At 41.7% G+C, this 12,209-nt stretch overlaps 1 protein-coding gene across 1 annotated transcript in view; it reads left to right on the forward strand.

Annotated features, from left to right (window-relative positions):
* Positions 1–1,565: 1,565 nt before the first annotated feature.
* LOC121081181 (hippocampus abundant transcript-like protein 1) overlaps positions 1,566–12,209 on the forward strand; it is a 31,798-nt gene continuing 21,154 nt past the window's right edge. The window contains exon 1 of the mRNA XM_040580008.1: positions 1,566–1,852. Coding sequence (XP_040435942.1) covers positions 1,808–1,852 — 45 coding nt within the window. The 5' untranslated portion in view covers positions 1,566–1,807. The remainder of the gene's footprint in view (positions 1,853–12,209) is intronic.

Here is a 12,209-nt window from a genome sequence, read left to right on the forward strand (position 1 = left end):
GATTCCAAGCAGTATTTTTTATGCGAACCTGATATGGGGGCCAGAAAGCTGTCTACCTACAAAAGCTGACATATTAAGGTTATAAATTCATACCTTTCTAACTGAGGAAGCTGTTTGAATTAAAAAAGTTCTCAGTATTTTGCAGCCTGGTAATAAAAAAAAAAACCAACTCAAAACACAACCCAAAACATCGAAAACTGTAAGGGATTAAGTCCCTTGGTTTTCAATTAAACGGAAAAATGGTTGAGTCTTCAAAGGAGAAAAAAATGTAACTACATTTCATAGTGGTGACTACTTTTGAAGAAATGAAAGGTTTCATAAGAGCTTCTAGGTTACCAGAACATAAAAAGTGGAAAGCAAACATGAAATTCTACACACAATTGGCTTGGGCAGGCTAGGAAAAGTAGTTTTAAAGAATATTTGTTGATTTCCTAATCTATACATAAGAATTCTAATCTTCTGTATCTGTTTACTTCATAGTGTCCAGTTAGTTTAGTGATGGACTTGGCAGTCCTGGGTTAAGAGTTGGACTTGATCTCAAAGTCTTTTCCAACCTAAATGATTCTATGAATCTCTGTTCCTCTTAAAATGTTGAGGTCTACTTTAAACAAAAGGGCTTCAAAGAAAGGTCATACAGGGGAATGCTTTCAAGTCAACGCATGCTACTTTGCTGAGAGAACAATTGTTAAATTGCTAACATACCACAGAAGGCAAATTTCACTGTGTGCTATAAAGTATCTAGCTTGTAATACAGTGACAAAACAGATACACAGGAAATAGAAAACAGCATTTTAAACTAACATTTATTATTCCAGCAAAGGGAAAACTACTGATCCTGCAAACAGCTTGGTACTTAGTGAGACAACGGCTTGACCCCAGTAACAACACATCGTGACGGAAGTGTCTGCAGGACGGAAACCTCTCGGCGTCGGCCACACGGACGCTTTGACCTCTCTGGTGCACAACTCAGGCTGGACGGGCCCGCTCGGTTGGTATTTCATGGTCCGTTAGTAACCACAGCCTTCTCTGTCAGCGCTGCGTTACCTCCAAGCACTCTGTTCATGCACATCTGGCGAGCTCAGAGGTATGCAGTCCCACATGTGACAACCGGCTGGCCCCGTAGCACTTCAGTGACAGGAAAACGAGCTCGCCATCGCACTCACCCGGTGGCGAAGGGCCGAGGGGGCCGTAAGTCTCACTGAAGCCACTCAGGACGCTACGTGGGAAGAGGGTCACTTCTCACGGGGAGGCCGGCAGCCCTCGCCGGGCGCGCCCCTGTGGGGCAGGCGGGGCGGGGCAGGCGGGGCGGGGCGGGGCGGGGCGGGGCGGGGCGGGGCAGGCGGGGCAGGCGGGGCAGGCGGGGCAGGCGGGGCAGGGCAGGCGGGGCGGGGCCGGGCGGGGCAGCCGGCGGCGCCTCAGCCGTTACGGGCCCCGCCGCGCGCGCCTCCCTTCGAACCCGCCGGAGGGGCGGGCGCGCGGCTTCAGGACGGCCGGCAGCGCGCAGGGGCGGGCCGCGCGGTCACGTGACCCCGACGGCGGCGCCCCGCCCAGGCGGCGCGGCGGAGGCGGGGGCGGGAGCCAGCCTCAGCCCGCACCCCCCCCACTGCTCGTCCGGCCCGGGCGCTCCGGGAGGATGGTGGGAGCGAGATGAGCCCCGAGCCGGAGCCGCCGGCGGCTCCGGCCCGGCAGGGAGAGGGGGGGGGAGGAGGAAGAAGAAGAAGAGGAGGAGGAGGAGGAGGTGGCGGCGGCGGCGGCGCCGCTGCCGCCGCCGAGGGAAAGCGGCGGCGCCAAGCGGGGGGGCTGCATCATGCTGGTGAAGAGGGTCGGCCTGAAGGTGGGCGGTGGCGGCGCGGTGAGTGCGGGGCGGGACTGGGGTCGGTGTGCGCGGCGGCGGGCGGGCGCCGCAAGCCCGGGGGGCGCCGCCGCGGTGCCAACAGGGCCGGGCGGCCCGTGGCTGCCAGCGCCCGCCGCGCCTCGCCTCTCGGCAGTGAGCGCCCAGCTGCCCCCGGCGCGGCCCGCGGGGCCCCAGAGGGCCCTGGGAGCCCGCTAGAAGCCCGCTGGAAGCAGAGGTGCGGTGGGGTGGCGGGCTCCGCTGGCAGCGGCTGGCGGCATCTCGGGCCGGGCAGGCCCCGAGCGTCCCGTCGGCCGCGCCTCCTCCCTGTCAGCCACAGGTCTCTGCCAGCCCCGGGGCATTCATTACTAGTTTGCCTCGGGTAGAGGCGACTCTGGTAAGCAGGTGGTTGTAGACAAGTTTTCTTTAAACGTACGTAAATCCGAGGTTCCAGAGTTCTGGGAGGCGCCTCTTGGCGAACCTAACCTGCAGAGTTATCATGCAGCTTTAATAACTAAGCTCGTTCTGTTTCATCTCTTCCCACTACATTATATATTAAGATGTCCTTACGCAAATAAAAGGAGTTGGAAGGGAGTGGTCCGTGCGCTCACTTGAAAGCGTCTGCAGGAGGGTTGTGTTCCTAAGTGTGGCAGTGGTGCGTGTATCTACTTCTAGAGAAACGTGCTTACAGTGACTTAAGCTTTTCCCTTTGTACGTGTGTGCTCACTGGATGCCTTAAAGCCAGATCTGAGATAACACCTCCTGAGCTTTCTGCAGTAGGTGGGGACAGGTGACTTGCTGCAGGCAGGATGGCCCGGACTAAGACGATACAAGCCGTCCCGTTTTGTTGCCGGTGAGCCCAGGGTATGAAATGGGAGTAGAGGAGCCCAGGGAATGCACACAGTAACAGAACCGGTGATCCAGTCATTGACAGTTTTTGAAGTGCTACAGATACAAAACTAGGCAACGTCTTGCCGTGATAAATCTCTTTTGGCAGATTGAAATAATGTAAATTTTATTTGCAACCTGACACTAGCTGTTAATAGTTTTTTAGACTATGTTCATGTTTGGGTATTCCTGAATAATGTATTTAATGATAGTTTTCACATAAAATTAGATACGCTGTAAGCATTGCTTATGCCAAAATATTTTAGAACAATATTAGGTTTGTTTCAGGGAGTCAATATGTGCGACGCAAGTCACTTACTTTCCCACAGATCTGCTACTGGAGAGAGGACAGTTTACTGTGTTATGTTAATATGAAGTGAATGAACTGGTAATATATTTAGCTGAGCATTAATAGTGTAGTATTAATGTGATACCATGGCTAGAGCTCAAGAATGTAAAAAAATAATCGATATCAGTAGGTTGTCTCTTACTCATTGCTGATGAAGGAGTTAAGATACTTTTAATACGTGATTAATCCAGAGAAGAGGAAAAAAAAAAGTTATGTGGAATTCATTAATTAAATAAGTTATTTTATATAAGTTAATTCCAAAGTGACTGCTTCACACTTCTTGTAACTGACCACTTCTGTATTTGAGTCTTTCAATTCTCTTTTAGAAATGGTTTATGTTTTTCAAGAAGCAGGTTGGACTCCTTCAAGAAGTGCTACAGATATCTGCTTTCTGATATATTTGCTATTCCAGGTTTGTGTACAGCAGCTACCATTTTGGACTCTAGAGATATATGATGCGGTAACCTGGTCTGAAGTGAGAATAGGAAAGTAACTGTAGAAGAGGCCCATTGACTTTTTAGTTAAGAAATGTAAGCTTTCGGTTTTATCAGCATGGATGATGTCATTATATAGAAGAAAACCAGATATATTTAAATGTGAACATGGGGTAGGAAATGGAGACTACAGGTGGATAATTTTTTTAAAAATCTGGGGACTTTCATTTTTTTATTTTTTGAAGAAGGGTAAAACTGAAGTGGAAAATAAATCCGTAACTGACACAGGCGCTTACCTGGGGTTTTTTTGTTTGTTTTTTTTTTTTTTTTATTAATGGGTGGAATGCTTGTTAAAGTCAGATTAAGAATTAAAATAATGCTTTTCAGTACTTAAAGTATGCTGGTTTATCAGTCTGAAAATTTAGCTTCTAAATGACATAAGTTCTTAATTTATGAAATTCTCAGCTTTTGCTTCTTGGGTGTTTTTTTGCCCCCTCCTTCCTAGTTGTGCCCTTAAGGGACTTTGTGTGCCTGTAATGCATCTCCTACAAGAGAGAAAGACTTGGGTGTCTAGCCTTACCTTCTATGCGTTGGTGTAGGAGTAGTACAGTTATACTTGCATCAGCTTAGGGTCTGCTTCACAGTTTTTGACTGAACAGTCTGCTTCCTACTTTGTTATTGCAGTTCCTACACCTCCCTGTGACTCTCATGTGGCTGTCATATTGCTAGAACTCTCTCTGCCTAGACTTTATTGGAAGAGCTTAGTAAAACTAAAATATGAGGGCCTGGATCATAGCTGTAGATTTAATTGTAGAGATTCTCTTTGATGTCAGTGGGAGTGTGTCCCTGGCATTTGAAAGTGGAAGCTTGCCCTTTAGGCTGCAGCTGAAGAAGTAAATAAATGGAAATTTGGTGAGCTGCTGCTTTGGTCTGTGAAGGATGTTTTAATTTTTATTCTGATTCTTTTGTCACATCAGATTGGTAGGACAAGTGGAAGAGTATGACCAAGTCTGTCAGGTTACGCAAGGCTTTCTCTCTACTCCTGCAGCTTGCAAATAACAAGCTTCTAGTTTTTGATTGATCTGTAACTAATTTGACCCTGTTGAATGCATTGGTTTCACTGAATTGAAGAGCTAAAATATAAATGCTGAATGAGTGATTTTTTAATGAATTGAGTTACTGGCTCAAAACTACTAAGAACAATAGTATGTTTAAGTAAGTTCCACTGGAATTAAAGCAGTTTGGCTGTAATACCAGATTTCAGTGAGCTTGAGAAATTGAAGTAAATGATGCTGTGAACATTTTGTTACTGGTTATGCAATCTTGTTCCATCTGAATTATGAGCTCTGGTAGTATGAAACTTAGTGTGGCATTCAGAATACCCATACCACGTACTTCATTTCTATGCAACCTTTTGTCAGTAGAATAATGCCACACAAAGGAAGCTTTTTAGCAAAATGAAGTGCTGTACTGCCTAAATAAAGTGGTTTTATGGGAGAAGTCCAGAAATGGGGTATCTCAGAAGAAAACATACATAGATACCTTTTTGGGAATTAACCATACGTTGGTTTCATGTTCTAGGAAACTATAAAATGCCTCAGCTATTGTGAAGTCCAAGACATCTGTGTTTTTTAGAAAAATAATGAAAGTAATCTGAAGGTTAAAACTGTACATTTGAGAAGTTTATCAGCCTTTATTCATTAACTGTTCTACACAGCAAAGCGCAACTGCTATATACCCCCCAAATTACAGTTTTTTACCCTTACTGCTAGCATTTTTGGGTTTAATGCTTCATAAAAAATACTGTATGGTATTTTAAGTTAATTCAAAAGAATTAAAAAAATTAATTTAAGCATGATTAAATTTTAATGAGACACTATTAAAACAGCTTTCAGTCTAGTAAGCTGGTTTCTTAAATTTTTTGCTTGTAGGATTTAAATTGAATTGCTAGTAGTAGGCACAGTGTTCAGTGTGCAGTTTGGGTATTTAGTCCTTTGTGGAGCACTGTTTTCTCACACACAAAATTAATTTTCCTCTTAAATTTGAATAATTGGAGATGAACAGTGTTGCCTTCTCAAGGTTGCCAATGTCATTCTGATTCTTCCCATCACATTAAATTAACACTGAGTCTGAACTGTGAACCATTACCGGGAGTTACTAGCTGCTTATATTCATGCTGAGAGGGCACTTCTACTCTTCTGAGTTTGCTGTTACTGATCCTCCAGGTTCTAGCAATTTGGAAGGTTTGTGTGTCCAGAGAAAAGCGTGCTTGGCTAGAGCAATAGAAACTTAATTATATAAATAAGAGTTGATATTTTAGTACTGAAGATCCAAACTTAACTACTGGGCGATGAGCTTGAGTAATTATCTACCTCATGGAAAAGCATGTGAATTAACTAAGAGTCTGTGCTTTTTAGAGGAATTTCTCAGTGTCCTATGTCTTTCTACATTTTAGGGTGAAAACTTCAGCCTGCAGTGTGGTGTAGTGTAATACACTGGTTATATATTATCTCTGTAAAAAGTAGTTTAATTAGACAATGCAGTACTGTCTAAAGCTGAGCTTTCAGAAAGTGGGAGGGCATATGGTGATTGTTCTCTTGGATGCTCTTCCTACCCTTGATGGCCTCAGCCTCAGAGACTGAACCAGAAATGGTGTTTTATGCCCCTCAGAAGATTCCTGCATGGTAAACTTGTCCAGTTTAAACTTAAACAGGAATGTGTTCCCGACAGAAGAATGATTTGGCAAGACATTTTAGACCCTGAGAGTAAATTGTGTGAAGTGCCGTGCGATTTAAACTTGCTGCCTCAGGTCCTGCTTATTTTCCTGTATTTTAGTATGAGAAGACAGTGGCAATTGTTTTTTCTTCACAGCTTTCATGGCACTCCAAATTAAACAAATCCCAGTTGTATCTTTCTGCAGATGTTTTGACTGCAGCTTGGAGAAACCTACTTCAGATTTCCTCCCTACCTTTGGCAGTGTTCTTTGTCCTTCTGTAGGCCTCATGCTTCTGTGAAATAGGCTATTCAACAACGTGTATTGCTTGAAGCTTCTGAACAAAACAAGCAGTCATGGGTTAAGAGGGAGGCTTTTTACATAGATCTAATAAAAATGGTTACAAGACCAGAAGCAGAGGTTAACAAGGCAGGCACATCACATGTTTACACAGTATTACAATGATAATTTTTCTTAATCGGATGTATTTTTGAATACGCTTCTGTAAACCACTGCTGAATGCTAAAGTGGTGTCTTTCATGGAACTGTTCTCTCTGTGTTCACATTCCTAAGTAGTAATCGTCCTGTATGTGGATTTAAAACTGTTTTTATTCATGTTTGCAGTGGTTAAATTTATCTACATTAATTTTAATCTGCCATTTAATCAGTTTTACCAATTCCATCAACTTCTGATGCTCTTCACCACTGCTTTCTAGCTTCCATAATGTGAATTGTGTTTTGCCATCAGTGAACTTTGTCACTTTGCTTTCAACCTTTTTACAGTTCAGTTATGAATATGTTGAACTATATAGGCACTAGGACAGAACACTGGGACACATCTGGTAACTTCCTTCTGCCGTGAAAATTTAAGTTTTTTTAATTAATCCTGCTGCTTTTGTTTTTTCTTTTTTACTATTTTTTTAAATTCCTGTGAAGAGTTTATACCCTTTTCTGCTTGCTTTAAGAGCCTTTGGTCAGGCCTTTGAGTAGATTTACTTGAATTTTCAGAAGGCTTATTAACGTGGTCTTTATCCATACACATTCTTTTGAGAACTCCAGGTTTCTTAAGGCACAATTTCTCTTTACAAAAAAGGCACAGTATTTCTTTGCAAAATCTGTTCAGGCTTTTCCGTTTTGAATGAGTTGTGGTTCTGATACTCTAGACCTGTAGAATATGACTTAGCCTAGCTTTTTCTTGGTAGAGTGCATCACAGTCTTGGTGTCCAGATCTGCTTAAGGTATTTCTTTTGTAAATGAAATCCAAGTTTGGACAACGTGTAAGCAGAATGGGTTATGATTTATATTCCAGCTCACAAGGCACAAATAAAATGCTAAAGGCTGTGATGGATTGGAAAGCACTTTCGCTGATGTTGGGAGTATTTTTGCTGTGTGTCCAAATTACATGTCATGGACTGGGGTTTGTACACATAATCACTTGGTGTTTGCTTCTAGTGACAAAGGCAGCTAACGTCTTCAGGATGCTTTTTGCACTTGAGTGAATTTTTGCTGGTTCCAGCAAATGGGGCATTTATGGGGAACAATTGGCATTAAGATGGTTTCTAAATACTTCTGTTTGAAAATGGAAGTTAGAAGGCACTAGAAGGGGCAGTATGCAATATTGCAAACATGCAATATACCTAGAGAGCTACCTGGGTAATACATGCAGAGAAAAGAGCATCCATAACATAGTGAGATGTATTGGTAGCATAATATTTATGCTAGAATAAGCTAAAATGATTAAACAGTGATGTAGTGAAGCAGATCAGGAAAAGCTTGCATTTGAAATGGCTGAATTTTGGGGGGAAACTGAGAAAACTGCAGTGAAAATAAATGTCAAAGGGGAATGTGCTTTATAATTTGGCATGAACTTCAAGGTCTGAATGATTCATACGTGAAAGCATGTTTCTGAAAATGTTTTACTGATTCTATTAGTTCAGTTCATAGTTTTCTTGAAAATATGAGAGTTGACACAGTAGATTGCCGTACAGGTGGTTGTGTAAAAACATGTAGCAATTAATTTTTGTAGGAGGAGAATATTGCTGTAGGTGTTTTTTTAAAAGAAAGTGAGAAAACTCTTCGTGCACATCATTGTTGGTTTACATACCATAGAAGGACAGTGAGTGCTGTTTGCAAAGTTGCCCCTGTAGTGGAAGAAGAACAAGCAGCTAGCTTGTTCTTAGGCTCTACTGAGACACCCGACTGCCTTGTGGGAAGTAATTTCCTGGAGGAGGCTGGTGGGAGCGGTGAGGAAGGCAAGTTTCTGTGATTGTCTCTTCAGAAGTTCAGCTTGAGTTCAGTTGTCATCTGTGTGAGATATAATGGGGTTCTTCAACTGGAAAGGTAATCTGGGGAGATAGCTTCCTCCTCAGGGCAGGATCAGCTGTGAGGCCTGAGCAGGTTGCCCGGGGCTTTTCCAGTTGGGTGTTGAAAACCTCTGAGGACAGAGAACATGTGTCCAGCTCTATGGGCAATGGGCTCTGCTGCATCACCCTCATGGGAAGAAAAAAGCATGCTGCGTTTATCCAATTGAGTCTGTTTCTTAATCTGCCTAGCAGGACTATATTGGCAGTCATCAAAATGTTAAAAGTTTGAGAAGTCACTCTGGAAGACTTTGGGTTTAGAACAGTGAGAAGTAGTTTTGTAATGAAATAAGCACATTGCTTAAGGGAAACAAACAGTTAAGCATGCTTGAAATTGGATGTTGAGGTGCTTTTGCAGCCATTTGAACAATTTTAATTGTTAAATTATAGGTTTGAATTAACAGATAGTTACCTAAAAATTGTGTGAATAAATCAATGCTGTGAATTCTAGCTTTGCTCTGGAGATCTGGAACTGGCTTTAAAATTGTGTCATCTTGTGGAGTGTATTAGGGTGAATTGCACTAGTGCTCCTTCAGATTGTCTGAGATAACGGTATTCTTTCTGACACTACATTGCAGTTTTTTCCCCTTTTCTGTGACCAGTTCTTGCCAGCTGGATTTATGACCTTCACATCTTCTCATTGGTTTATTAATGTTCAACAGCTGTGTTCTGCTTTAAAGGAACACAACAGTTTGTATTACATCCGAGTAGTTCTCCCTCTTATCTTCAGATTAACTTTTGGGTTTATTCTGCCTCCAATAAAGCCAGAAGAAAAAGTGATTGTTAGAACTGGGTATAGGTGAAAAGAAGCACAGAAGGAGCAGAACTGTAAAACTGGAGAAATAGTAGATATTTTGTCAGAAGTTCTAGGGCTTCAGGTTTTATAATGATAACCTTAAACTTTTATTGTTAAGCATTTGAGATTACGTAATGTTTTGCTTGTATTGATTATGCAAGTAACAGCTTGACCAGCAGCTGCGTTTGAAAGCAATTGTAATGTTCATATGTAGTTTCTCAGCCCACACGCTGGACTGTCATATGAAGGTCTGTGTGGATAGAAAATAAGCCCATAACAGGTTTTAAGACTTTCCTGAGGGCACTTAATTTTTAATAATGAAAGCAACTTGTTTGTTGACCGTTGCGCTATTTCTGAAATTGTATTTAAATCTTTTTAACCATAAATAATTTAGTAGCTTGTTCTCATTTTGTCTAGTGCAGGAAGCCTAAAGCTCTTTGTGCTTCAAGTTTATAATGATTTTTTGCATGTGTGTCTCAACTTCATTCTTTGTACAGATTTCATGCAGTTGCGTTCTGTTGCAAAGCACTTTCTCAGTGTAGAAATGAGCCAGACATTACTTGTGGAGTAGCTTCATCTTAAAAACAAGTGTGAAGTGTTTTTAGAAAGCTCTTTGGTTTCAAAATGAGTAAAGAGTTTTTACTGCTTTTTCATCAGTGGTCCAGGCTGTGTATGTGATCAATCATAAGCTGTTTTCCTTTCTTGAAAATAACCTGATGCTTGATTAAAAATTTGATTGTAAGAGTTTTTAGGACCTACAGAAAAGATGGGCATTCAGAAGTCCATTGGATGATGTCATTGAATTTTCCTGTTTGCATGATTTTACTTTCCTAATACAGCCATTTGCATAATTGTTCTTGAATTAATCTAGACATTTAGGGCTCTGTAAAGAAAACTGAAAATCATCAACTAGAGTCTATGGGGATCATAGATAGGTAGCTATTAGTATGTCTGATGTGGAATACTTGACTTCATTTTAACAGGTGAATGTTCCTTTCAGGATTTAAATTCTACTTTTCCAGGTCATGTCTTGAATCTGAAAGCCCACAGAGATTTCTTCTTTTCAGTAGTTCAGTGCAACTATTTTTAAGCTGTGTGATACTGCCAGAAATCATTTGAAGACTATTTTAATCTGGAGGAAATACTCATTTAGGGGTAGTACAGCAAAAAATAGTAGTTTTGAAATGACTTCTGAGTAAAAAAAAAACAACCTATGCATGTCTTTTTGAGTATGCATTTACATCATCTTTCTGGTAAATCTCAGATCAAATTTACATGTAATAAAAACATAATAAAAACCCCCAAACACTTCAAAACTTCATTTTTAGTGTCATTAGAAATGTTTGCTGAACACAAACTGGAGGTGTATGCCTGTTCCAGGGCAAACTGTTGTGGAAGGGGACCTCAGAGTTCAATGTAATCAGTGTTAAGCGCTAGTCAGAGTGACATACATCTTGGCAAAAAAATACTCCTGAAATTGTTACCCTGTTACATTATGTAGAAGTACTTGCGGACTTCTTAGATCTTAGATAAGGAAGTTCTGCTCCTCCCCCCCCCCATAGTCTCCAGAATCTTTGCTGTTTAGAGATTTAAAATTGCATGGTAACCTGTAGAGAAATATTAAAAATGCTTGAAATTATCAGCCTCCCAGAGATACTATTTGATCTATGATGTTATCATTATTTTCCAGGAGAAAAAGAACTGTTTTCTTCAAGTCCTCAAGTTTTGAAGCAAGCTGCAATGTAGAAAATAGTTTGAATCTTATTAGGTAGAAAAAATGCTTGTCTGCGTGACTTTTTGCTACAGGTTTTGATGAACTCTTAAATATTTAAATACTGTTAGAGATCTGAGCACTTAAGCAGTGCAGGCAGTAGGGATTTCTTTAAAAATCTTTACTATAGGCAGTTAGCTTAAATGAATCTTGTAATACAAGTGTTTTCTAAACCTGTAATTCCTGCCAATCTAGGTGAAAGTTACTGAGCAGGAGAGAAACACTGAATGCGTCTCTGCTCTACCTTTATCATAGGCTGTCTTGACTTCTTTTGGTTCAGTGGGAGACTGTGAGTTCCATTTTCTCCTTACTCTCCACCTGCTGAAATGACACAGTCTGGTTGATACTTGTACTAGATTATGTCTCTGCAACAGAATCCTGCATTAGTAGCTTGCGTAATGTACACAAGACGTATACTTTCATATTTTGGATAAAGTTCAGGTATGTATGGCCATACCAGGTCAAAGCATTGTACTGTTCCTTTCTAAGAACTCCCAGTCCTGTGGGAGTGTAATGGCTTTGGAGTGGCTAGAAGCATTGAAAAAGTATTTTCTACAGGGCAAGTGATAAGGAAAAGGGTAATTTTAGAACCCAGAAAATTTGTAGAAGAGCTACTGTGGCAAGGGGCACAGAAATGGAAGAAAGCAGAAGCTGCTTAAATGTGCATTACCCAAGGGTTCTGCCTGGTTCATCAAAACAACAATTCCAGATCTCTCATCTGGGATCCCGTCCTTGGATCTTGAACAGCAGCAGTTTCACAGCATCACGAGCTCTTCTGTAGTTTGTTAATTCTTCCTGGGATTACTTGTTGACCAGTAGCATAGCTCCTGGATCTCTAGTCCATGGGCACATACAAGCATGAAATCGATTTATCACCTGTCCACAGAAAGCAGTTGTACAGATGGCATAAGCTACCCCTTCCTTTCTCATGCTTTGGCACTTTCAAATAGAAAAATGGATGTTATTCTGATCGTGTGCATTGTCACAGCTTTGTTGGAACAGTGAAGTGATGTTCATAAAGCAGATATGTTCCGTTGCCACTTGTGGAGGTTAGTAGGGAGAGTTAG

This window comes from Falco naumanni, chromosome Z, assembly GCF_017639655.2.
Source record: "Falco naumanni isolate bFalNau1 chromosome Z, bFalNau1.pat, whole genome shotgun sequence".
Lineage (NCBI taxonomy): Eukaryota > Metazoa > Chordata > Aves > Falconiformes > Falconidae > Falco > Falco naumanni.